General features: G+C 44.4%; 1 protein-coding gene across 1 annotated transcript in view; it reads right to left on the minus strand.

The window, feature by feature from the left end:
* Nucleotides 1-27,170, minus strand: part of Pkd1l3 (polycystin 1 like 3, transient receptor potential channel interacting) — a 60,214-nt gene that overhangs the window by 3,179 nt on the left and 29,865 nt on the right. The window contains 15 exon segments of the mRNA XM_059264034.1: nucleotides 55-156; nucleotides 734-944; nucleotides 2,145-2,305; nucleotides 3,096-3,217; nucleotides 5,290-5,423; nucleotides 7,407-7,716; nucleotides 13,374-13,559; nucleotides 14,474-14,611; nucleotides 17,016-17,115; nucleotides 18,960-19,194; nucleotides 19,280-19,472; nucleotides 20,070-20,250; nucleotides 21,052-21,251; nucleotides 21,520-21,725; nucleotides 26,079-26,225. Coding sequence (XP_059120017.1) covers nucleotides 55-156; nucleotides 734-944; nucleotides 2,145-2,305; nucleotides 3,096-3,217; nucleotides 5,290-5,423; nucleotides 7,407-7,716; nucleotides 13,374-13,559; nucleotides 14,474-14,611; nucleotides 17,016-17,115; nucleotides 18,960-19,194; nucleotides 19,280-19,472; nucleotides 20,070-20,250; nucleotides 21,052-21,251; nucleotides 21,520-21,725; nucleotides 26,079-26,225 — 2,626 coding nt within the window.

The following is a 27,170-nucleotide window of genomic DNA, read 5'->3' on the forward strand; positions in this document are numbered from 1 at the left end:
TGTCTGTCTGTCCGTTTGTCCGTCCATTCCTCATCTATCATCTATCTATCTTACCTCCTTGTGGTTAGAAATTCCCATCAAGAGGCCAACAACAGTCACTGTGGAGCTGAAGAAACTCTGGTAGTCAGAGATGCTCCATCCAAACAGCAGGTTGAACTGAACAGGAGAAAGGCCAGTCAATGGTAATAACATTTCTGCCCTGAGGTGCTTGATATGGCCAATAGAAGCAATGGAAATTCCCTGTGGCCATTCAAGTCACTGTGGCTACAAAATTTATCTGAACTCCATACTACATCTGATCTCACTTTGTATCTTAGAGACATCACAAACATCTGGGTTTAAGACACTAAACATGGGGGCTGGAAAGATGGCTCAGTGGTTAAGAGCACTGGTTCTCTTCCAGAGGATCTGGGTTCAGTCCTTACATGGCAGTTCACAACTGTAACTCCATCTCCAGGGGATCTGACACCCTTACAGACATACATGCAGGCAAAACACCAATGCACATAAAATAGAAATAAATAAATCTACAAATAAATAAATGAACAAAATAGAAATAAAGTTTAAAAACTCCTTAAAAGAACACATTAAATATGGAACATGACTAAATCCAGCTTTCCTACCTGACCTTTAAAAACCCACTGTTAATCTGATGGTTTGATGTGTGGTGGCCTTTTCTGAGGGAACAGACAGGACTCAGCCCTTGGGGAAGATGCTGGGCTTTGGGGCTTACAGTCATGGCGTAGCTGCTCAGCAGGATCATGATGATCAGGATGAAGCCCACCACCTCATCCCAGGCCTTGTTCAGTGTCTTGCTGATGACCTGCAATTGGGCATTATGTCGCAGTAGGTCCCACAGCTGCACAGTTGCCAACAGAACCAGGAAGCCCATGAGGTGAGTGACAGCTGTGTTCACTTTCAGTGCCTCGGAGAAGCTGATGAACCTGTAACCAAGGAAAGCCAACCGGCAATTCCTCAGCATGAAGCAGGAGCTGCCATCACCTGTCAGCAGCCTCACCAGGGCTTCCTCTGCAGAAGGTTAGCAGCCGGGGTCCATTAGGTCAAACACCCACTGCGGGGAAACTGCTTTCTAGCATGGCCCCTGGGCTGGGAGCTCTCCTGAAAAGCCTTTCAAGGCAGCTCCTAGCTGATTTCTTTCCTTCATATTGATCCTAGAAATGAGGACTCGCCTCCATTGTCATTGGTGCTGAATCTCTCAAAAGGAGAGCCTAGAGACCTGCCATCATCTTGGCCTGTGTCTAACACTCCCATGGTCTCTGACCGTAGAGACACCAGTGAGCTGTCATAGCACCGAGAAGAAGAGGAAGAGATTTGTTCAGTTTTGTTGTGTGAAGTACATAATCTTATGTCATAGCAACCAGTTTACTTAGAGAGCTCCTGTGGCTATATGCAAGTTGGCAACCACAGACACTTTGTTGCCTAAGGCCTAAACCAGTGGTTCTCAACCTGTGGGCCATGACACCTTTGGCAAATCTCTATCTCCAAAAATATTTACATTATGATTCATAACAGTAACAAAATTACAGTTACGTAGTGATGAAAATAACTTTATGGTTGGAGGCCCCCACAACATGAGGAACTGTATTAAAAGGTCACAGCATCAGGAAGGTTGAGAACCACTGGCCTAGGCAGTGCCACACAGCAGCCTGGAGTTCAGCTGCCACAACTTTCTGGGCTACATAGACTCACTATCCCAGTATAGAACAGTTCAACATAAAGTTACTTAAGACGGTGCTTTGGAAAGGTTTTAGATCTCAAGCCCTTGGCTTTAGAAATACTTGATCTAAAAGTCCTGTATGGGTAATAGAAACAAAAATGCCTGAAAACAGCCACTTCTTGGAAAGCTGTGTTTTGTACTGGGTTTGTATCCTTTTTTAAGGATGTTGTTTGTCTTATCTTGGGCTTTATGCATACAAAGAAACCCCAGTTCCAAGCCCTTGCTCTGAAACTTAAACATATCATCTTCTACAGACACCTGAGCAACACAGAGCCTCTTAGCAGGCCTAGTGGACAAATACAAAGACAAATACAGCAGATCTGGTGGGGAAATGGAAGAGAAAGGAGGATAGATCAGGAAGCCTTAGGCATGAAGTAGGTGTGCCTGTGTGCCTCAGGTCCCTTACCGGTCCCGGTCACGGCGGTATTGCAGCATGTTTTTATGAAGGAGAGAAAGGCGCTGCATGTTGAGCCCCAGGATGCTGAAGCTAAGGAGGATTATGCTTGTGTCCAGAAGGTTTCTTTTCCTAGTGAGGAACCCCCACCTCTGCAGTTTCAGCCGACAGCCCTGAGTAAAGACAGCACAGTCACCACCGTTGTCTGGACGATTAGCCAGGACTGCCCCTAAGAAATTAGTCTGGCCACTTGGGACTTTGGCAGGCAAAGCACATGGGCTGTGGCTGTGGGAGTGCTCTGCAATCACTCAGACACTGCTAACAGGAAAGTTGGTTGCTAATGAAACTTTCATCAGACAGACATGATCATTCTTGGAGATGATTCAACTATTGTGTTGAGTAATATTCTTGAAAATTTTTGTTTATCAAGCTTGGCAATAGATACTGTTTACAATAATTCCTAATTTTTTTTTAGTACTTTTTGCTCAGCATACTTTCTTAACATTACTTTATATAAGGGTTAAGAAACTGCATAAGGGGCCTGGAGAGATGGCTCAGTGGTTAAGAGCACTGGTTGTTCTTGAAGAGGACCTGAGTTCAATTCCCTGTACTCATATGGTAATTGGCAACCATTTGTAACTCCAGCTCCAGGGGAGCCAACACCTGAATTCTGTGGGCATGTGGTACACATACATACATGCAGGCAAAACATTCATGCACAAAATAAATATTTTTTTTAAAAAAACAGAAACTACATGAAATATTACGTATTAAGAACTGACTTAATTCTTTGAACATGCCAGAATTGAGTGAGCTATTCTACTTGGTAGAAATCAGTCAGCCTCTGAACCCAGGCCTTGAAAAAGGACTGAAATAGCAACTGTAATTGTAGCACCGTGTCCCGATGGCCCCTCCAGAGAGGGTTCGTCTGGTGGCTGTCCTCGCATCTGACATACAGTTCACCTGTTTGAAGGCGTAGTAACAGACGAGAAGGTAGTAGGTGACTTGTGAGATAATCCCAGTCAAGCCCCTCTCTGATGACCGGAGGGAAGTCAAGTCGAGTTGTAGAGAGGTGAAGAAAGTCCCTAATAAAAAGAACAACTGGAAATCAAGAATCTAAGCGTTTCTCTGTTTCATAAAACAAAACAACTCCAACTGTTGCTGTTCCATCTATTTCAACCATTTCAGTCTCCACATTGTACTTAGTATTTCCTGCAGACCTGTCCAGAATATGAAATGAATCATAGGCAAGCTACTGGAGAAATGTCAACTTCACTAAAGTTGGCAGAGAGAAAGACTATATCTGATGGATCTCAGCTAAAGGGATAAGCCTTTGGCTCACCACCTGTAATAATAGGTGTCCTCATTTCAACTTACAGCACAGCGGGGCTGAGAATGTAAAGTATTAATACCCCATGAATACGGAGATGCTTGTATGAGGATGGACTGCAAGGGTTCAGATGTGACCTAAAAGGACAGTGAGAATGTGAAGATTTATGGTTTATAAACTTCCATAATTTTATGAAAGGTCTTGTGAATATTAGCCCTGAAACACTGGAACTGAGATGTACCCCTGGTACATTTAGGAACAAAATTGTCTTACTTTATACAGTTAAATCTCAAGATTTAAGCTTTTAACCCCCCCCCCCCCATTTCTTTGGCAGTTAAACAAAACCCTTTAATGAACCCCAGGAGGCCTTCAGGTCCATTTTGAGTAGTGGTTCTCATCCTGTGGGTCATGACCCCTGTGGGGTCACATATCAGGTATATTAGATATTCACATTATGATTTATTAGCAGTGGTGAAATTACAGTTATGAAGTATCAGTGAAATAATTTTAGGGTTGGGGGTCACCACAACATGAGGAACTGTATTAACACGAGGGTCGCAGCACTAGGAAGGTTGAGAACCACTGGTTTAGAGAGAAGGGTGGGAGCTGCTTGTTCTGCTGGTCTGGGAGGGAAAAGCTCCCAGTTAAAAGCAGTACACAGTGGCTAATGGGAGGACCTGTAAGTCAGTTCTAGGGGAGAGAGGAAGGAGGAAGGGAGATGGTCAGGCAGACTTCCCGTAAAGGAAACTACCAGTTAGTATCCGGTTATCTGTGAGATGCTGCTATGACAATGTGGACACTCAGAATGAAGACAATGGGAGATGAAAGGTGTGCACATGTTAGGGATATATATGAGTATAAAAGCTAAATCCTCTTTATAGAAAAAGTGACACTTAAAACTGGGAATCCACGAATAAACAACACTTTAAAAAATTGGAAAGCCCGGCATGGTGATCCATGCTTTTAATCCCAGCACTCAGAAGACAGAAAGAGAGAGAGCTCTCTCTGAGTTTGAGGACAGCCTGGTCTACATAGCAAATTCCAGGAGAGCCAGGGCTATGTAGAGAGACCCTGTCTCAAAAAAATACCCCAAATAATATAAAAAATTTTTTAAAAGTAATAAAAAATTGAATACCAATTAAAACTACTCTGGGGAGTAGGAGGTAGACAGGCTGTTAGTTGAACTATTTGACTTAAAAAAAAAAAAAAAGGCCATACGCTGGTTGGGGATTTAGCTCAGTGGTAGAGTGCTTGCCTAGCAAGCACAAGGCCCTGGGTTCAATTCTCAGCTCCAAAAAAAAAAAAAAAAAAAAAAAAAACCAAAACAAACAAACAAACAAACAAAAAAAAACGCTCACTACTAGCTGGGCAATGGTGGCGCATGCCTTTAATTCCAGCACTCAGGAGGCAGAGGCAGGTGGATCTCTGTGAGTTTGAGGCCAGCCTGGTCTACGGAGTGAGATCCAGGAAAGGCGCAAAGCTGCGCAGAGAAACCCTGTCTTGAAAAACAAAACAAAACAACAACAACAAGCCGGGCAGTGGTGGCGCACGCCTTTAATCCCAGCACTCGGGAGGCAGAGCCAGGCGGATCTCTGTGAGTTCGAGGCCAGCCTGGGTTACCAAGTGAGTTCCAGGAAAGGCGCAAAGCTACACAGAGAAACCCTGTCTCGAAAAACCAAAAAAAAAAAAAAAACAACAACAACAAAAAATCATACATCTGAGTAATCATTCTAATTAAATCTACTTGAATGAATGGTATACGATCAATAAAGGAGGCCTTGTCCTGAGATAGCCAGGTTGCAGAGCAAGGAGAGGAGGCCTCCATACCCACACTGTTGGATTCCAAAATGAGGGTCACCGCACAGAGCAGATTCACATTAGCATTGAAGACTGTGAGTTCCACAAAGAGGGCTTTCGTGCAGTGATCCAGCCAGCGCCTCTGCTCCAGATGCTGCAGAACTCTGGAGACACAGGGAAATGGAGCCAGCTACTTTCTCCATCCAATGTTGTAATGGAGGACAGTACCCTGGCACTGTTACAGACCCCACGAGAAGCCACATTCCTTGATCTAGTGTTCCTATAAAATACTTCACGACTTGTAACACCCAAACTCTCACAGTGGTAACATGGATGGTTAACTAAGAAACAAGATGTTCACAGTTGTAGTCACACCAAGGTTAGAGACTGAGGAAACACTATTTGACATTTAATCTGTAAGGCAGGATTAATTTCATAAACTCCATCAACTACTATTTGAAACATTAAATATTCCTCACCAACACCTATCTAGTACCAAAAGGTGAAAGAAGTGTAGCAGTATAAATGCCATTATTTGATTGACATTGTTTTTGAGCAATTACTTGCTGCTATAATCTTGAAACAAGTTTTATATTAAAATATTGTTACATTTTGACAGCACCCCCTGTCTCCCCTTAAGCATCAGTAAATTTCATACTCAGGTTCCCTGTGGGATGATCATTATCTATTCATCTATACGCCTGTCTGTTTAGAATAAGAGCCTTTCTACAGCAGAACTATAAATCATATTCCTGTTTATGTTTATTTCTCTAGTGTATATACAGACTTCCTAATGTGTTTGTATGTGTAGGTAAAATTAGGCAAGCATATTATAGTTTCCTGATGTTGTGAAAGAGAATATGTGATATCATTTGTAGTTATGTATAATCTCCTTTTTACATGTCTACTCTTAGATGATATTTGACTGACAAATGCTTTTGGAGATCACCTTATAATTAGTCCAGAACTTTTTATATCATGTAATTGTTCCCAGTGTAATACTGACCTACTTTATGAAAATAAAAATAAATGCATGGTGTAGTAGTTTGAATGAAAAAAATAGTTACATTTATTGGGGGTATGTGTTTGTCATGGTGAATTTGTGGAGGGCGGAGGACAACTTGAAGGAGTCAGTTCTCTCCTATTCTGGGGGACCTAGGGATCAATCTCAGGCCATCATGCTTAGAGGCAAGCATCTTTATCTGCTGAGCCATTTTGCCTGCTCAGAAAATAATAATAATAATTATTATTTTTTATTTTTTTGAGACAGGGTTTCTCTGTGTAGCTTTGGAGCCTGTCCTGGATCTCGCTCTGTAGACCAGGCTGGCCTTGAACTCACAGAGATCTGCCTGGCTCTGCCTCCTGAGTGCTGGGATTAAAGGCGTGCGCTATCACTGCCCGGCAGAAAATAATTATTTTAATTTAGACTTTTTCATGCACAATGACAAAGACTCTCAGGATTCATGTATTAAATTACTTTGTAAATCCTTGGCAATTTAGTTTGGCGTTTGAACTTTGGGTTGATGTGTACATCATGGTTCACAGAGGCTAATGTTTCCATTTATATTTGAAGATTACAGTGTGTCTAAGACAGACAGACTCACCTGAGTTCAGCTACCCCTAGAACTGAAACTAAAATCTCTTTTCAGATTAAAAACAGTCTTTTTTTTTTTCAAATTGACAAAACAAAACACATTTATAACTTGAAGTTGACCAAGGAATTTTTAAATTTAAAGGTGTAGTTTCAGGGGCTGGGGTGATGGCTCAGTGGCTAAGAGCACTGGCTGTTCTTCCAGAGGACCCAGGGTCAATTCCTAGCAGCCACATAGCAGCTCACAACTGTCTGTGACTCCAGTCTTAGGGCATCCGACACTCTCTTCTGGCCTCTGAGGGCACTGCACACATGTGGTGAACAGATATACGTGCAAGCAAGCAAAATACCCATACACAAATAATAATAATAATAATAATAATAATAATAATAATAATAATAATAATAATGTTATTTCCCTTAGAAGTGTAAAATAGAAGTGTGTATAAGTACCAGAGACAGTACAGAAACATTACAATAGCTGTTGGAACATCTCAGCTGGGCCCACATTTCTAGCTGTCCTGTAATGGGCCTCTTGTCCAGGGCACAGACTCACCTAGCTGCGGCACTGGAGTTTCTTCCAAGTCTCACAATGTATCCTCCTCCTGAGTAAGTGGCATATTCCCCTTGGGTGGGATGGCCTCCCAGTATCTCCTGATTCTGATAATGCCAAATACTGTCTGTTTCTGTGATGTTTGTATCAGGGGGGGCCCAGCCAATCCCATAGTTCTCTCTGTCCTCCTGATGTTGGGGATGTGAGGTCACTTGTTCACGGAGAGATACTGGGAAGAGTGTGTCATTAGGGATGCGAATCTGGCGAAGCAAAACATTGCCCAGAAGAAAGGAGTTCCCATCAGTAATAAATCCTAGTGAGAAGGTAAAAGAAACAATTAAAAAATTGTCTTGTTGCTAACTGAATGAGACAATCCAAGTACACTTCATTGGCGATTTTGAAAACATTTAGAGACATGAACTAATGCAGTCAGACAAAAAGTATAAAAACAAATGAAATTGTGTGCCAATTTGTAAATGATATGTATTATCTAGATATACTAAGAGGATCAATGGAAAATCTATTAACTTAAAAATGATAATTTATCGGAGTTACTTGGCACAAACTAATAGCTACACCCCTTACAACAGGGGCAGGAATAGAATATCTCATTTAAACAGGAACCCTAAAGATAAACCTAACAAAAGATGGAAAACTAGACACCCATTCACTCTTCAGCAGCACACTTTCTGTGCTGACGTGACGGAGCCCTGTTCTAGATGCTGGGAATACAGGGTGGATGCAGGGGCGTTCCCACCCACGGAGAGCTCACAGGTGAGGTCCCAGGACAGACAGCACACCATGTTCAGTGCCAGGAAGTAGTGTTTGTGAGGAGCGACAGTGCTGTTAGGATGGCAGGGAAGTTTCTCTGGTGGAGCAGCACGGGAGAGACCCAACAGAGCATAATGTAGATGCCAGCAGGGGACAGCAAGTTCTAAGACTCCCAAGGTGATGGCGTGATTGATGTACTTAATGAAAGTGGCAGGCGCATCAGTGGCTGTGGGGGAGCACATGGGGGTTAGAGGAGGAAGAGGGATGAGGGAGGGATGTAGGTCAGGGCTGGGCGGAGCAGGCCCTTGTCATCCGGAGGGATTTGACATTTATTCTAAATGTCTCTGCCGGGAGATTTTGAACAGTGGACTCACAGCTTTATGATTTAAATATGTAGAGATGAAGAATGGAAAAAGGGTCGCCTTTACGAAGGTGAAAAATGGGGCCTTGGTTTAGTTCTAACTTACATTTCTCTTCTGAGTGCAGGCTGCAAAGCCTGGTACTGTTCTAGAGCCCGATGTAGAGTTTGGAAATGCTTTCACTATGAGGCTGCGGGTGTGGGCAGCTCTGGTACTTTGCTCATAGGATTACTTATTGACACAGAGCAATCTGGAAACAGTTTTTCAGTGCTGGTGATTGACCACTAATCTACATCCCAAGGCCTTGTTTCTTTTGTTTTGTTTTGAGATAGTTTCAGTATGTAGCCCAGGCTGGCATCTACTTCCCAACTGCCAGGGTTTCAGATATGAACCATCACATTCAGTTGGTAATACTTATTTTAGGCTTATTATTGTTAGAGTGTTTGCCTGCATGTCTACATGCATGTTTGGTGCCCGAGGTCAGAAGAGGGTGTCAGATTCCCAGAGACTGAGTACAGACAGTTGTGGGTACTAGTAATTGAACCTGGGTTCTCTCCAAGAACAATAAGTGCTCTTAACTCATGAGCCAACTCTCCAGCCCTGGCAATATCTTTTTTAAAGTTAAAAATGTAGGACATGCGGGCACTGGTACTGCCCGCCTTTAATCCCAGCACTCGAGAGGCAGAGGCCGGCAGGTCTCTGTGAGTTTGAGGCCAGCCTGGTTTATAGAGTGAGTTCTAGGACAGACAGAACAGTTACACAGAAAAGCCCTGCCTTGAAAAAAAATGTAGGAGGCTGGAGAGATGGCACAACAGTTAAGGGCACTTATTACTCTTCCAGAAGATTGAATTTGGTTCCCAGCACCCAAGTCGAGTGATACTTGCACACATGTGGTACATTCATAAAAATAAATTAGAAAACTGTTGTGTGCTATTATGATTGTGTTCTGACAAATAAAGGTTGCTTGGAGTCAGAGGGAGGAGCTAGCCACTAGCTGATCAAAATTAACCATAGAGATTTGGAGGACTGTAGACAGATAAGAGAAGGGAAGTGGTAAGGTGGGGCTGAGAGAGGATTTTGGCCCTTTTGAGGGAGGGATAGAAGAGGTAGGAAGTCACTGGTGGCTGCTCCCCTGCTTCTCTGGTCATTCAGGTTCTTACCCCATATTTGACTCCTGATTTTTTATTGGTAAAGAATAATTAGATAAACGCTTCAAAAAACTGTATATATCAGGACTAGAAAAATGGCCCAGTGTTTAAGAATAGTTGCTGCCCTAGCAGAGGACCCAGATTCAATTCCCAGCACCCACACGGTGGCTCACAACCACAACTCCAGTTCCAGGGATCCAACACCTTCTTCAGACCACCACAGACTCCTGCACATGCACAGGACACATGCATTCACATAGGCAGCACACACACATGAAATACAAAAATAAGTTAAAAATGTGTATATGCTCTGACCTAGCAAGGAATTTCTCAAGACACATTTGTACATGTGTGAGGTAATTTTTAGCATTCAGACCCACTTCTTGGAGTCCTGGCCAATAAGCAGATAATACCCGGCCCCGCCCAGCATCCTGGTGTCATCCTACATTCCCATTCCCTTTAAGAAAGGAAACACATGAACTATGAACCAATGGCTGAGGGGCCCCCAACGGGATCAGGCCCTCTGAATGGGTGAGATAGTCGATTGGCTTGATCTGTTTGGGAGGCATCCAGGCAGTGGGACCGGGTCCTGTGCTCATTGCATGAGTTGGCTGTTTGAAACCTGGGGCCTATGCAGGGTCACTTGGAGGAGGGGACTGGATCTACCTGGACTGAGTCTACCAGGTTGATCTCAGTCCTTGGGGGAGGCTTTGCCCTGGAGGAGGTGGGAATAGGGGGTAGGCTGGGGGGAAAGAGAAGAGGGCAGGAGGGGGGAGAAGAAGGGAATCCGTGGCTGATATGTAGAACTGAATTGTATTGTAAAATAAAATAAAATTAAATTAAATTAAAAAAAAAGGACTCCTCCCCCTTTACCTACTCTCTCTTCCCCCTCTCACCACGAGGTAGCACACACCTCCCCCTCCCTTCTTTCTCTCCCTCCCTCCCTATTTCTCTCTTCCCCTCTCCCCTCTCTCTTCCCCCCACCAAACAGAACTCTCCACTGAGCGCAGTCTGCATGGCGTCTCTGGCTCCACCTGCCAAGGCCTCTCTCTAGCTGCCGTTTCACAACAGTAATGATATCAACAGTCTTAGTATTAAAACCATCAGAGATTATCTACATGCTGACTATAGAAGTTATAGTGCATCTGTACAACAGACTTCTGCATATATGTGGATAAACTGAGTAGAGGCGGCTTCATATATACTGCTGGGGACACCCCTAGGTAAATTAGGGGAAAAGCCAAATCCATGACAATGTTTATAGTTTGTCACCACTTACTGACACTAAGTCACTTCCCAGACACCCCTACCATGGCCCATGAGAAACTGAGGCAAGGTCAGATGGCTTTTTTTTTTTTTAATTTTCCGGAGCTGAGGACTGAACCCAGGGCCTTGTGCTTGCTAGGCAAGCGCTCTACCACTGAGCTAAATCCCCAACCCCGGCTTTTTTTTTTTTTTTTTTTTAAATACGGCTGCAACTCTGTGGGCTCCCCAAAGATTTGTTCCCCGAATTTCTTCCAAGCAGGTTTCGTTATGTCAGTTCTCCCAAAGGTCAGTGGCTTGAGTAGAAAAGATGAACAGATGAGACTGGCCTGCAGCAGTTTTGAAAACAATGATTTTTAAGAGCTGAGTACATAAAACATGCTAGTGTTGATTTTTAACTGCTTTTCACACTGTGCCTATTGGACTGGATTTCTATGGTGATATTTTATTTGTGCTGAAATGTGATTTTATTTGAATGTTAATAAAGTTGCCTGGGGATCAGAAGTCACAGCAAGCCGTAAGCGGGAGTCAGGCGGTGGTAGCACACGCCCTTAATCTGATCACATGGCAGGCAGAGTCTCTGTGGTCAAGGACACATCCAAAGCAAGGTGACCTCAACTTTTAATCCTAGTACCAACCATAGAGACCTGGAGGTCTGTATAGACAGGCAGTGACAAGGAAGTCATGTGGTTGGTTTAGAGCCAATGAGAAGGCAGAACAGAAAGGCAATAAAAAGACAGGACACAGGAAGAAGGTCTCTCTCAGGGGAAGGACAGCAGCGAGTGGTAAGATAAGGTGGTCTTAGCTCTTGGCTACTGCTCTGATTTCTGGGCTTTTAACTCTGCATTTGGCTCTGTGTTTGTTCCTTATTTAAAAAGACCACTTAGAATTTCATCTACAGATTTCTTTTTAAAACGAGGTCTTGCATAGTAGCCTGGGCTGGCCTCAGATCCCGACTCTACCTCCCGAGTGCCAGGATTATAAAGACCATCTGTGGCATGCTTGTTATCTTCATCCTGAGGTCTGTCCATCTTAGTAGCAGTATGGCAAAGCTCCGTTTCCCCAGGGATGACAGTCGGTGCTTCCTCTGTCAGTACCATGTGCAGACATTATTTATTCTGAGTACTCAGATCTGTCATATAGGACAGGGCCTGAGATTCTTCCCATTGAATGGAGGAATCCAGAGCAAAGGTTGAGAAATCTACCCAGGATTCCACACTGATCAGGCTCTCAGTCTGCTCTTCATACTGTGGTGCTAAACCCCATACTGTGGTGCTAAACCCTATCCTGTGGTGCTATACCCTATCCTGTGGTACTATACTGCAGCCAAGGAGGCCAAGAGGAGACTAGCCCCTCTATGGCCTTAACTTTTGCCATCTTGGCTTCTAATCGTTTTGTCAATATTTTATTCAGCATAGAGTTATGTATTACAAATAGAATGTTCCCTGAGCTTAAAACTGTTGTCATCCAAAACTGTACTTGGAAAAAAAAATCACCATACAATGAGTAGGAGTTGCCTTCTGTAAGAACGCTCACACACCCAGTGCACTGGCAGGAGACTGAAAGTGCTTGCTAAGATGAACATATCCTTCAGCTTCTCTTCAGGAACATAGACGATGTCCTGAATCTCACCATGAAGCCACCAACCCTGAGGTAAATGGAAATAATGATTCCCAGAATTCAGCTTACTCAGCAGGCCACAAAGTTATGTCACGGCAAAGCTGGGTAACTGGCAACAACCCAAACCACAGTGAATAAGAAGTGTCTTTGTACATGCTGCAGGATGAAGCTTGGCAATGCTTCTTTTTGAGGACACGGATCTCATTATGACCATTGACCATTTTCCCCACAAGATAGGGTTTCTCTGTGAAGCTGTCCTGGCTCTTAGACCAGGCTGTCCTTGAACTCACAGAAATCTGCCTGCCTTTGCCTGAGTGCTGGGATTAAAGGCATGTGCTACCACTGCCTGGCACTGATTTTTTTTTTTTAAACTCAGCTCCTAGGAAAGGTCCCTGCAGACTGTAGATGTCCAATGCATGTTTGTGGGACTAAACTGGTGAGCACACAGACAACTTACACACAGTCAGAGAGCCTGGAAAAATGGCACACGTGGCCAAAAGCCCATCCCATGTAAAGACCATTCTTATTAGACCACATTCCTGTACTCAGGGTGTGGCTGAGTCCCAGGGTCCCTGCAGTTACTTTTATGCTGTACGAGAATCAGTGCTGATTCCTGTGACATGCACCATTGGGAATCAGACTCCACAGATCACCATGAGTCATTAACTGAAGCTTCTTGGATGGAGTCTAGGGTCTTTGCAGTGTCCACAGAGGTGTGGCCCATTGAGAAACTGGCTGACCTTTCTCTAGTTTTCCATGGGTTGTAGTAGGGGTCTCGTACTTCCCGTCTGCCCCAGAACTGTCCTTACCTCTGTAATCCCCATATAGGCTAGGAAGGAGGGTGTGGTTGGCCCAGGGATAGAAATCTTCCAGAAGTTTGATTTCTGATAAACGGTGAGAAAACCTCTTCCAGATAGCTTGATGGAGGAAAAACTGACTGGAGTCCCTTGCAGAGTAGACGGTAGCCATCAGCAGACTCAGAAAGAGGATCTGGACTGGTTTACAAGCAAAAAAAAAAATCATCTGAGCAGTTACTTTAGAAGTCTAAACCTTTTCATTTTTCTTACACTTACAGACTTTTGCAGGTCAAAAACAGTCAAAATGGAGCTGGGCATAATGACACAACCTTTAATCTCAGCACTTGGTAGGCAACGGCAGGTGGATCTCTGTGAGGCCAGCCTGGTCTACAGAGTGAGTTCCTGGATGGCCAGAGCTACATAATGAGATCCTGTCTCAAAAAAGGCAAAAACCATCCAACCGAGAAAAACCAAAAACCAAAAAATCCAGGAGTTGAAATGGGCAATTTCAAATAGTTCAACCCAATGGTATGAACACACACACACACACACACACACACACACACACACACACACACACACACACGTATTATAAATATATATATTTCTTTTCCAGAACCATCCTGCCAATAATCAGAAATTTAGCTCAAGACTCATAAGATCCCCCATGTTTACACTGTATTTTGATTCTTAGACATAAGTGCTTTTTCACATTCTGGCTTCACAAAAGGAAAGGCATGAAAAGAACAATAACAAAGTCGCCGTTTTCCATTCTCTGGTTCAGGGAGGCCAGTAGTGTACTGAGTATGTTAAACCTAGCACTTAGAAGAACCATTTTCCAAAGCAATTTCATCTCTCCCCCAGTCCAGAGAGTATGTAAGTTGAGTCTTGTTCCCCCTTGGCAGGTGGAGACCTCTAACTCCACCTCGGTGAGACCTGAGAACTGGAAGCTCGGGGCTCTTCCCATTGATCACATCACCTGCATTGCTGGAATTCTAAATTTCCTTTTCAAAGGCACTTCTCTGCCCTCCCCTGTCTTCCATCTTATTCTCCCCTGCCCTCCCCACTGGCCAGTGTGTACAGAGGTGCATGCTGCTACCACCCCTTCATACCCAGAGTACCACCAGTCAGCTTGAAGAGCTGCTTCTTCCAGGCTGTCTTTGGGTGCTTGGCCGAGCTGGTCATTGCTGGGGCAGTATAGATGGGATTGTTCTTATCTCTCAAACTAGGTGCTGATGAAGAACACTTTGCTGTCAAATATTGAAATATAGGCCAAATAAATGTTACATTTCATTACGTTTTGTTAAGCATCTACTGTGAGCATTTCCTGTTGAATGTTGGAGGGGCAGATAAAATGTTGTCTAAGCAACACATCTCTATCTATGGGGGAAAGGCCTGGGTTTTCCTTCTTAAACTCCCAACCCATTGGGGCCCAAACTTATAGAAGATAATAAAAATTGGTTACTAGAAAAATGAAATTCAGTACTGTGGTGATATATTGTGTACCCTAATAAAATTTGCCTGAACACCAGAGAGACAAAGGAACAAGCTACTGCCACGTCTCACCTCGCCAACTCCACGAGTCCTCTGACTGAATGCCTCTGAGTCTTCAGTCGAAAGGTCTCCAGCCAAAAAAGCTCCTCAGCTGAAAACGGCTTTAGTTCCTGTCTCCTCACGCCTTGTATACCTTTCTCCGCCTAGCCATATTACTTCCTTCCTAGTGCTGGGATTAAACGTGTGTGCCACCACTTCCTGGATCTGTTTCTCTCCTAGACTGAGTCAATCTCATGTAGTCCAGGGTGGCTTTGAACTCCAAGAGATCCAGATGGATCTCTGCCTCTAAGTGCTAGGATTAAAGGTGTGTGCCACCACTGCCTGGCCTCTGTGTTTAATTTAGAGGCTTGTTCTGTTCTCTGATCTTCAGGCAAATTTTATTAGGGTAAACAATATATCACCGCATAGCACAAGTATGGGTGCATAGCTGAGCTGTAGAGTGCTTGTCTAACATGCATGAACCTTGGCACCATACCAAACCAACCCTAGCGTGTTCTCCCTGCCCCCCCTTTTCTGACAATGTCTCTGTTGCTGGAAATAGCCCAGGCTGCTTCACATGGATGATCTTCTCCAACTCAGCCTCTCAGATGCTGAAATTACAGGCATGCACCACCACCACCCATTGGGAAGGACTTTCTCTCAGTGCTGGGAATCCAGTACAGCACCTCACACACATCAGACAAGTGCTCTATTGAGCTCATCCCTAGCCCTTTCATCATAAACATTAGATTCAGTCGGCACAAACTATTCCGCTGTATTCTTCTATCTTGAACTAGAGACCTGGGCTTCTACTCAGGGGAGTGCACTTTGGGAACATTGTTCTCAAGTTTAACATGAATAGACATCACCTGGGCTTCTTCTCAATGCAGAGTCAGGGATAAAGTCCCACACTGAGCATTGCTAACGAATCCAGGAAGGGACAATGGTCTGCTCTACAGACTATACAGAACAGAAGAATGTAGGATTTATAGCAAAAGGGAAGGCTAGAGATCGAGGTGGGGAAAGAGACAGAGAGAGGGGAAATCGAAGAAAACTCACCAGCATGCCAAATACGAAACCATCACTGGAAAATAAACAAAACCTCTCCAAAGAAAGTTGGGGATGGCGTCATAGAGGAATTGGTATTTGACCTTTCTTTTCGGTGCTGGGACTCACACTTCAGGGCCTTTTGTACGCCAGCAAACACTCTCGCCCTGAACTACGTACCCCACACAACACATGTCTTAGGGCAGGTCACAGATCTTCAGAGGGACAAGGACAAGACCTTTGAAAAAGAAGTCACTTCACATAAAGAAAACAGTTTGAATGCATAAGAAATGAAATGAAGACAAGAAAGGCATTTCAAGTGAGAGTTTTTAATTTGTAAAACCTCACTAGGAATGGAGTGCCTTGCCTTTAGCATGTCCACTGTTGAGTTTAAGCAAGCGATTGCTAGCTTTGGGTCCACCACATTCTCCTCCATGTCGTACCCCTTCCTTCCCTCAGAGAGGTAAGCTTTTCCTGAGTTTTAGAGATTATTCCTGTTTGTTTCTTCAGCGTTTACAGAAACATTTACAGGGGATACACACACCTACTCTAGCCAACACATGGATAACATCGTGCTAGCATCTTTGAGTCTTACAGTTTTGCCTCAGCATTGTGTGTGCAACATTCCTCCAGGTGACATGAGTAACTTCAGTCAGATTTTTACAGGCTGTAAAAAGGCCCCTCAGACTTGGTGACTGAGCTTGGGGAGTAAGAGTACCTAGGATTACTCTGATGTGTAGAGCGTTGGGGGTGAGGCCACCTGACAGAAATGAGAAAATACAGAAGAGTGGATTTGTGGGGCAGGCGGGCAGCTCCGTCTGAGACAACTGAAGGCATTCAGGTAGAGATGACAGGCAGGCAGTACAAGTACCGTCTGGGGCTCAGGGAGGAGAGAGACATGGAAGCACTGGTTTCCAGGGGAATGTGAGTTTGTGACACTGGGCTCTCTGGGCAGAGATCAGCCAAGTGACAAGGCCTCTGAGTAAACTGGAATCTGAGGTAGCTCGAATTCTACTGTTTTTACATGGTTTGCTCTTTGTAAAATTAAACAGTAGCTGGGATGATTTGAATTACCCCAAAGTGCTACGATTCTCTTGGCGTGTTGTTCCTTGTCTCTGTTAAGCCATGGCATCTGGTTCGCCGTCAGTGAGAGCAGGAATGTGAGGAACGTCACCTGGAGACAAGAGGCATGGGGGAACTCCATGAGCAGGTAGGTACTGGAAGGCCCCAGACGATAATGTCACACATACAGGTGCAGGTGGAGACTCATAGTATGTCCCATTTTTCTTTCTTTCTTTCTTTCTTTCTTTCTTTCTTTCTTTCTTTCTTTCTTTCTTTCTTTCTTTCTATCTATCTATCTATCTATCTATCTATCTATCTATCTATCTATCTAGGTAGATAGATTTATTTATTATGTATACCATATTCTGTCTGCATGTGTCCTTGCAGTCCAGAAGAGGGCACCAGATCTCATTACAGGTGGTTGTGAGCCACCATGTGGTTGTTGGGAATTGAACTCAGGACCTCTGGAAGTGTAGTCAGTGCTCTTAACTGCTGAGCTATCTCTCCAGCTCTGACCCGTTCATTTATACATTTATATTATCGTGTAGCCATGGCATCCCTGTGGAGATCAGGATCACTTCCCAGGTCAGTTATCATCTGCTACCATGTAGGGTCCAGAGATCAAACTCAGGTTCCTTTACTGACGAGTGAACTCACCAGCTCCTTGTGTGGGCGTTCTCATGTTAAGAAGCTGTTAACTTATTTACACGTTGTCATGATTTTTATGTTTTAAAAAGTTCAAGTTTTAGAGAAATACAAATTTTAGAGCTAGACAGACGAAAGTCATGTGAACTTTGGAATTTTCTTTTTCAGAACAGATGAAACAATGTTGGCCATCACTGGTAATTTTTGATGCTGGGTAAGAGACTTGAGACTCCATTATGTTATTTTCCATACTTTGATGTTCTTTGACTTTTCATTAGTTAAAAATTTAAATCTTTGCTGGGCGGTGGTGGCGCACGCCTTTAATTCCAGCACTCGGGAGGCAGAGCCAGGCGGATCTCTGTGAGTTTGAGGCCAGCCTGGGCTACCAAGTGAGTCCCAGGAAAGGCGCAAAGCTACACAGAGAAACCCTGTCTCAAAAAACCAAAAAAAAAAAAAAAATTAAATCTTTATGTGTTCCTTAAAACTTTTTAAAGATTTATTTATTTTATGTGTATGAGTGTTTTGCTTTCAATTATGTATGTATACCACTTGCATGCCTGGTACCCACAGAGGTCAGAAAAAAGTTCCACATCCTCTGCAACTGGAGTGATGGACATCTGTGAGTCACCGTGTGGGTGCTGGGAATCAAACCTGGGTCCTTTGCAAAGGCAGCCAGTGCTCTTAACTGCTGAACCATCTTTCTTGCCCCAATTCTGTTCCTTTAAAAAAGTGGTTTGTGGTTGGTTTTTAAAAGTTATTGTCATTATTTTATTGTTATTAATATTGTTATTCCCATCGTGTGTGTGCATGCTATGCAATACTTGTGGGAGTCAGAGGACAACTTCGTGGAGCTGGTTCTCTCTCCCTCTACCTTCATGTGGGTTCCTGGGATCAAATTTAAGTCATTAGACTTAAGTTTTCAGACAGCAAGTGTCTTTACCTGCTGAGCTATCTCATCAACCACAATGTGTGACCTGGAACTCACTCTGTAGACCAGGCTGGCTTTGAACTCATAGAGATCCATCTGCCTCTGCCTCCAAAGTGCTGAGACTAAAGGCAAATGCTGCCACCAACACCTGGCCACACCGTTTGATTTTTAAAAACTGCCCCATCTTCAACTTTTTCTGCCGTATGTATGTATGCTAATCTATTAGTTGCTAGTCATTTTCTGTTGCTACTTAACATAGATCCCTAACAAATATCACTCTGCCTGTTGATTTATTTACTAATTTTCAAAACACTCCAGTTTACACACATGGCCTCAGTTTCTCCAGCTTCCTACAATTGTGGTCTGTCCCACTCTTCACATACCTTTAATGGCTGGCTGACAAAGATGTCTTGAAGCACAGAGAGCATCATCGAAATAACCCAGCTGGTGGCTTGGTCTTTGTTCAACTCCAAGCTATAAAGTGTTACAAAAAAAGCTGAAGCCAGGCTAATGACACCTAGGAGGAGCCAGCAGATGTACTTCAACCATTTGAACAGGCCGAAGGAGAGGGCCGTCTTCCTTTCTTCTGGGCTTAGGATGGGGAAACTGGTTGAGTGCCTGAAGAATAGAAATTGAAGGATTCATCTCCGGCCTGACACCAAGAGAAAGCTTACGGGTAGTGATGAGAGCCCGGAGTGCTCACCTGCAGGGCCCTTGCTCCCTGGGAAGAAGTTGTGTTTCCAGGAGTTCCTGGAGCTTTTGAAGTTGGCTAACTGCTTCTGAGAAGTCATAGGGCTGGTGAACCTGAGCAGCACTGAGCTCACTTAGGTGCGATTTCAGTCTCTGCAGAACTTGGAGCAGGTAGCGGCAGAAATGGTGGTGGTTTTCAGAAACCACTGCGGATTTAGTTCAGGTGGACACGTTCACAAATGGGAGATTTCAATAAACGGGGATCAGTGATGGAGATGAGTAATTTATTAGGTGACAGTAAAGCTAACGTTTCCCAGGACTGATGGAGATAGGCTCCAGCACCTGTAGTACCAATCCCCCCTATGGGCGCAGACCCATTACATCATTGTACAGTTCTGAACTTTGACCCAGACACTTTTAAAACTTTACTGAGCTTTCCCACCTAAGCTCCAGTACTAGATAGACTAGTACATGCAGCCTAGATAGACTAGCAAGTGCCCAAACTGGATTCAAAATTCATCAATCACGCAACCTCTCCACTCAAGGGAAGAAAAAGATGACATGACAGGTTCAGCTGGTGGAATACGGGATCTAAATATTTTTACGTTTTTACAATTAGTACTGTAGTTTTATCACAAGATTATCTAGAAGTCAAGAGACCAAAGCTATCGGTCCAAGACTGAAAGCTTAAGGAAATAAGCATAAATTGCCTTGTGCTGAAAGGCAAAAATGACTGAGAACTGAAGGGGATGCATGGGAGTGGAGGCGATGCTAAAAGCATTACTAAAATCCCTGGACTTTACCGTCTTCCCATCGGGATTCTGTCTGCTGGTGGCGGCCTTGATCTTCTAAGTGAGAATAAATGAGGCTGGAGAAAAGTGTCACCAGCTTGTTAATATCACAGGAACTCCATGAAGACTGTTCACACTCCGAGAGCAGATGTGTGTTTCTCCTGAGCAGGAATCCCACAGTTTCCTTTAATTCCTGGATATGGAACCGAGTTGAGAGGCTTCAGTCTGTCTTGTATAGAGCAGCACTGGACACAATTACAGATGGCTAGCCTGTTTCTTTTAGTCAAGGGCACGTCTTAGCGTAAAGAAACCCAGTGCTTCATTTTCTAATGTTTTTAGAGAAGAGTCACCCCACAGTGCCTTCAAAACCATTTCTATCAGAGACTATAGAATGGAAGAGGGACAGTTTGCTCAAACATGAAAAACTAAAACAGCTCCGGGGTAGTATGTGTTCCCCCATGTTGGGGTCCACAGAGGTTTCCTAGAGAGATCTGAGCTTACTTTACACAGCAGGGCTGCATAAGGGGATGGATTGACCACGTGCATGGTTACCAGGTGTTTGGAAGGTTCTGCATTTGGCTGTGTTAGGGGAAGGTCTTTTGCTCCCCCCTTTGGCATTTCTATAAATAGCCCTTTAGAAGAGACAGAGGGGGCTGCTGGGTTTTGACCCAGGCCTTCCCCAGGTTATCCTGTGTTTCTATCTGTCTCTCTCCTCTATATTTCTATCTAAATATTTCCCACTCCTCCTGGCTCAAGTGTACCCCGGGGGAAAAATTGGGGGTGGGCTCCCCACAGCCCCACACTCAGTCTCCAGAACAGTTCATAACCTTGGAAGAAAGCTAGGAGTATGACTGAGCACAAGTCAGTGGACAGGACTTAGGGGAAAGACCAGGGCTCACTCCTTGTGAGCCTCTCAAGGAGTCCTCCATGACTCTTTCCCACCACACAGAAGGGGGAAGGCACTTCACATTTAAAAATTAGATCTGAAGCTTACCGTGACCACCTGTGTACGAGAGGGAGATTCATAAGCAAGACCCAAGGGGCAGGCAGCCTGGGTGGGAGGAAGTGGGGGCAGAGTTTCTGGTGGGTGAATCAACTGGAAGAGCCGCCCAAAGACAAGATGGATAGGGAAGAGGATGATGGCAGTCTGGACGCTGATGAGTATCTCTGACCAGGTCACAGCAAACGGACCTACTGAAAGAAAAGCATGGTGTCAGCTTCCACCCTCCTGGGTTAGAGATACTTAACGTGGGAACTTATCTGGAAGTAGAAAGTGTTCCACAGCAGTAAAGATCCTGGTATGTTCCTAAGACAGTGTTATTTATCAATGAGAGCATGAAGAGAATGTGCTAGCATATAATATCAGGGCAGTGGACAGGGAAATGAGGGCACACCATGACTCGATTCCTAACCCTTAAAGAGGGAAAGACAGCCAAAATATTCCCCACTGCAGACAGCACACCTCAGGGCTCATGCTCACCCCTCTTGGCAGTGGTACCACCCATCTTCCAGAACATAACATTGATGACCATGTCACAGAGAAGTAGTGTCATACAGCAAGAGAGCCGCTGGACTCTTGTAAACTGGTTCCAGGGATGTCTAGTTGCAACTGAGAGCCACAGATAGTCCTGAGTGAACTTTTCTATGATCGTGGAGGAGAACAGGTGTCTAAAACGGGAAATTAGATGAGAAAAGACACAATTTGCAGTTATTGTATGTTGTGTGTATGGGCTCATGTCAAGTGTGAGGTCAGAGGATAACTTGTAGGAGTCAATTCTCTCCTTATACTGTGTGGGTTCCAGGGACTGAACTTAGGTCATCATGCTAAGTGGCAAGCACCTTTACCTACCGAGCCATCCTGCCAGCCTAAGCTTTTACTTTGAAGCAACCTAGACTAAGGCATGGTTTGTCCAGCAACGAGATGCATAGCAACTTCTCGACCTCCACTTAACACCTTCCTGATCAAGCTCTCAGATAACATGTATTACATGAGATTAAAACAAATTTTAAGGGGCTGGAGAGATGGCTCAGGGGTTAAGAGCACGGACTGCTTTTCCAGAGGTCCCGAGTTCAATTCCCAGCAACCACATGGTGGCTCACAACCATCTGTAATGAGATCTGGTGCCCTCTTCTGGCCTGTAGTCATACATGCTGTATACATAATAAATAAATAAATCTAAAAAAAAAAACAAATTTTTAGATTTTAAATTTTAAGATTTGTTTTGGATGTATGGGTGTTTTGCTTGCATATATGTCTGTGTACCACACGCATGCCTGGTGTCCACAGAGACCATAAAAAGGCACTGGATCTCCTGGAACTTAAGTTGTGATGATTGTGAACCACCTTGAGGGTGCTACGGATTGAATCTGGTTCCTCTGCAACAGTAACAGATGCTTATACTGCTGAGCCATCTCCCCAGCCCTGCATGAGCTCTTTGTGTCATATGAGATTTAAAAATAAAAAAAAATCAATCTCATCATTTGATGATCTAAGAGTTTTGGTTGATTTCTTTTCTTCAAAAGCAGAATTCTGTTCAAGATACTTTAGGAGATTCACATTTGAATTACCTTCTGTATTCCCAATGTGGAGGAGCTGTAGGTAGTGTGTCAACTGGAGGAACTAAGAATACCTGATGAAACCTCACAATGACATAAACAGGGCTGGAGGGCGCACATCTTCAAACCCAGCACTGCAGGCAGAGGCAGGCAAGTCTCTGTGAGTTCCAGGCCACTCAGGGGTACATAGTGAGACCCAGTCTCAACCCTCCCCCACAAAAAACAGCCCCCCAAAACACCAAAGAACCTCCCCCAAAGAATAAAAATTATGAAAAACACAGAAATAAATCCAATTTGATTTCTTTTGTGAGATATGGCATGTCTGTTTTGTAGGGGTTAGGCTTAGACCCCTCAGCCTCATGCATGACAGGAAAATACTCTGTCATGATATACTCACCCTGAAAAATATGCTCAAGAAACAAAAAACATTATACACACAAATATGGTTGAAGAGAACATTAGTGAACTGGAATCCACCCAGGCAGAGCTGAATTTGGTTCCCAGAAGCTATGTTAAAAAAAACATGTGTGGGGCTGTGTGTGTGTGTGTGTGTGTGTGTGTGTGTGTGTGTGTATGAGTGCACATGTGTCTAATCCAAGCCCTAAGTGGGAAGAGATAGGTGGAGCCCTGGGGTTTAAGAGTCAGTCAGTCTAGCCTATTTGGTGAGCTCCAGACTAGTGATAGACTCTGTTTTTTTAAAAAAACAAGGTGGACAGCCAGCTCTGACCTCCAAAGCATGCATGCACACATGCACATACACAACACACACACACACACACACACACACACACACACACACACACAGAGAGAGAGAGAGAGAGAGAGAGAGAGAGAGAGAGAGAGAGAGAGAGAGAGAGAGAGAGAGAATTACCCAGAATCAGCCACAGAGAACACAAGAACAAATGTGCAGACACTGTTTAACAACACGGAGGAGGGCTGAGAGCCGCCAGCACAACCAGAGGATGGTAGGTTAGTAGTATTTTCAGAGTTTACACGTGAGAGTGTTTTTCAGAATTCAAACGTGACTGTGTATATTAGAAGGAAGGACATTCTGATTGCCACATAGGATGAAAGAGTGAACCACAATATGAAGAATTGTGGCAAAATTTAGAATAGGAAGAACGAATCCCATTTCCAAAACTATTCTTTATCCGACATGACAGGGAGTTCACCCAGAGCAAAGTACATTTTTGCTGGAGGCCCGGTCAGAAATATTCAGAGGTAGTTTAATTTTACAGCTGTTAAACAACGGGTTGACCAGAAAAGAATGAAACAAAAAAAGCTAGGGCATGGACATTCCAAAAGGTTTTGAAAATCTTTGATAACATTTCTGGAATCTAGAAGCCATATGGCTGTGTAAGGCTGAGTGCTGTGTGTGTGTGCGTGTGCATGTGCGTGTGCGTGTGCGTGTGCGTGTGCGTGTGTGTGTGTGTGTGTGTGTGTATGTGCGTGCTCAGAAAACCCTCCAGGAATTCCTAGTGATCACTCTTGGATGACCTTAAGACTCTCAGCAAGCCGGATGGGAAGGCTCAGGCATGGTTGCAGATAGCTCCTGCACATGGGAGGCATGGCCCACTGCACCCACAGAGCCCTGCAACCAAGAGGGGGAGGCTGGCTGGAATCCAGGAATCTCAGGGAACAGTCTAATCTTCAGCCGGGCACGAGCACTACGCTAACACTACGCTAACTATGCAAACATGTCAATCGCTGCACATGACAAAGAATCTAGACCTCACAGAATCAGTTCAGAGTCATCACTTAGTGTACAAACAGCATCAAATACAGCCATGCTGGCAGGAGCAGAGAGACAACTGACTCCTGGAGCATGCTGTAATAAAGATGCTGTTTTTAACACGTCAACACACGAGAATATCTAGGGAAAAGACAGTAAACAGATGGCCTTCAGGGAGGCCAAGACATTGTATTTACGAGACAAGGGCTGCTAGCCCAGGCTGACCTGGAACTCATGATCCCCCTACCTCAGCTTCTGAGTGCTGGGGTTACAGGTATGCACCAGCACACTTGGCCTCTAGACAAAGACTTAATCAGCTACTTTAAGTCAAAGAACTAAAGGGGATTACATTATGAGAACCAAAAAGAAAATAAGACCTTAGTCTTACTAAATAGGAGACCATGATAGTGGAAATTACAAAGAAAATGAGAGATGAAAGATGAATACGTGAAATGAGAAACTCACTGGAGTCTTTGGCAACCTGTTATCCTTTGTCTCACAACATGCATATCCTCGGAAATTCTACTTCTAGGTGCCTAAGGGATTTCTGCACCACACATCAGGTACAAGACAATCCCTGCACAGTGACAAATCTTATTGGTCACCTAGCCCATGGCATTTGTTTCCTCTTTTTTTTTTCTTTTTAAATTTTTCAAGACAGGGTTTCTCTGTGTAACAGTCCTATCTGTCCTGGAACTCACTTTGTAGATCAGGCTGGCCGCGAACTCACAGAGATCTGCCTGCCTCTGCCTCTGGAGTGCTGGGATTAAAGGTGTGTACCACCACCACCCGGCTATTTCCTCTGTTCTAATAACATCCTTCTCTGCAGTGGCAAGGAACCATGGGACGCTCTCCCAGGCTATGGATCATGACTATTCAAAGTGGATCTTAGCCAGTTTGTTATGCCATTGTTTATGGGTTTCAGTTTGGGCCAAAGTAACCCAGGGGGACTCGATGTAACTAGCTATCACACACCAAATGTGATGGAGGACACTGGCAAGGTCAAGCCACAAAGTCTTTGCTGGTGCAGGCAAACCATAAACTTTATGTTCCCATGGCAATTTGAATACATTTTCAAAATTCACTTGAACTTCTCCCATCAAATGGTAGACTGTCTCTCCCCCGGGAAGCTCTACAGAGTGGGGGTCACAAAGAGCAGGAACTGCTTAGCTCTCCTGAAATGCCAGTCTAGGAAAAGCTGGTCACAAGATAAAACACCCAGCTAGCCTGAGGCTGCCATGCTGGGACAGCCATGTGTAGGTGCTGTGTGGCTGACAGCTGCCACCACCTGCCAACCATGGTGCCAGCAAGAAGTTGCAGATGGTTACAGACCCAGCCAATCAGAAGGAACGCAACTACCCAGGTATGCCCTTCCCTTAATTTCTCCAAATCATAACAAAAAGAGAATGCTTGTTGGAGGGTGATTTCTTCTGCAACATCTGAATGAGAGCGGCTTCTCAGAAGTAACGGAACCTTGCTGTTCCCACCACACAACACGAGAAAAGGGAACATTCCTGAGGAGAGGTTATGGGCCACTTTTTCCCCCTCATATTTAGGCGTTTTATGTACGTTCACATGCTTGGCCTCTTACAGCCACTCATTTTGTCCTGAGGAGGGACATGCCAAAGAAGAGTCCAAAACTGTGAGTCACAAAGACTGGTGGGGAGCGAGGAGGAGTAAATAACTGAGCTATTCTTCTAAGTGTTCATCGGATTCTGTACTAACAATTGTACCTGAAGGAAGAGAGCTCCTTCCTGGAGGCTGGTGTGAAGACCCTGTCACGCTCGCAGTTGCCCAAGTCCGCGGCCAGCCAACAATTGCACTGGAAATGCCATTTCTTCTTCACGGTCATATCACTGACGATCACTTGGCTTACATACCTATAGTCAGATCAAGGTCAACACGTCAGGAAGGAGTGCAGTGACTGCTTGCTGTGTGGTAAGAGGTTATCTTGCACATGCAGTGAGTACCCAAGTAAGCAACTGATGCTTTGCAAGGCAAGAATGATAGGCAGGCAAGCCAGTCCCACCCGCTGCCCTCAGGAAGTTCATGTCCAAGATGCTGACTACAAATTTTGCTGCCCAAGAAGTGTGTGTGTGTGTGTATGTGTGTGCATCTCTCTTTGTTCCGTGATAATGTGTGATAATGATCCATTACTTCTTAAAGTATCCCATGCGCCTCTATTTTTCATCATCAATGTTCAACATTTATGACTTCTCACCTCATCTGGGTCTGTAGCCACATCAGAACTATAGACCCTCAGATCTTAGATTTGATCCTCTACCTATATGTTTTTTTCAAATGTGTGTGTGTTTTCTGTGCGTAATGTCATGTGCACATGCTACAGGGTGCATATGGAGATCAGAAAGCAGCCTTGGATGTCAGTCCTCTCCTTCTACCTTGAGACAGGGTCCCTTGCTCACAGCTGCATCCACTAGGGATTCTCCTGTCTCCCCCTCCCATTTGCTGCAGGAGCTCTGGGAAGACAAATGCATATTACCACGCCTGGCTTTGGGTGGGGATTCCAGCTCAGGTCGTCACACTTGCATGGCAAGCACTTGTGACACTGAGCCGCCTCCCCCACCCCTCGGCTACAGTGTTTCAGCCTTTAACTATATCTAGAACATAGAAGAACAGCAGAATGGTCCACAGAGTACCAGTCCGCACTTCTCAGAGGCATGATGTGCAGCACGGTGGTTAGCGCCTCCTGACCTCATGTCTACAAAGGTTTTAGGGTGCCCCGAACTACAACCCATACATGAGACGGTGAGCTCCACCCGTCACTATTGTGCACGTTCTGACTGCTTCATGGAATAGCCCCTCCC

This window comes from Peromyscus eremicus, chromosome 5 (genome assembly GCF_949786415.1).
Source record: "Peromyscus eremicus chromosome 5, PerEre_H2_v1, whole genome shotgun sequence".
Lineage (NCBI taxonomy): Eukaryota > Metazoa > Chordata > Mammalia > Rodentia > Cricetidae > Peromyscus > Peromyscus eremicus.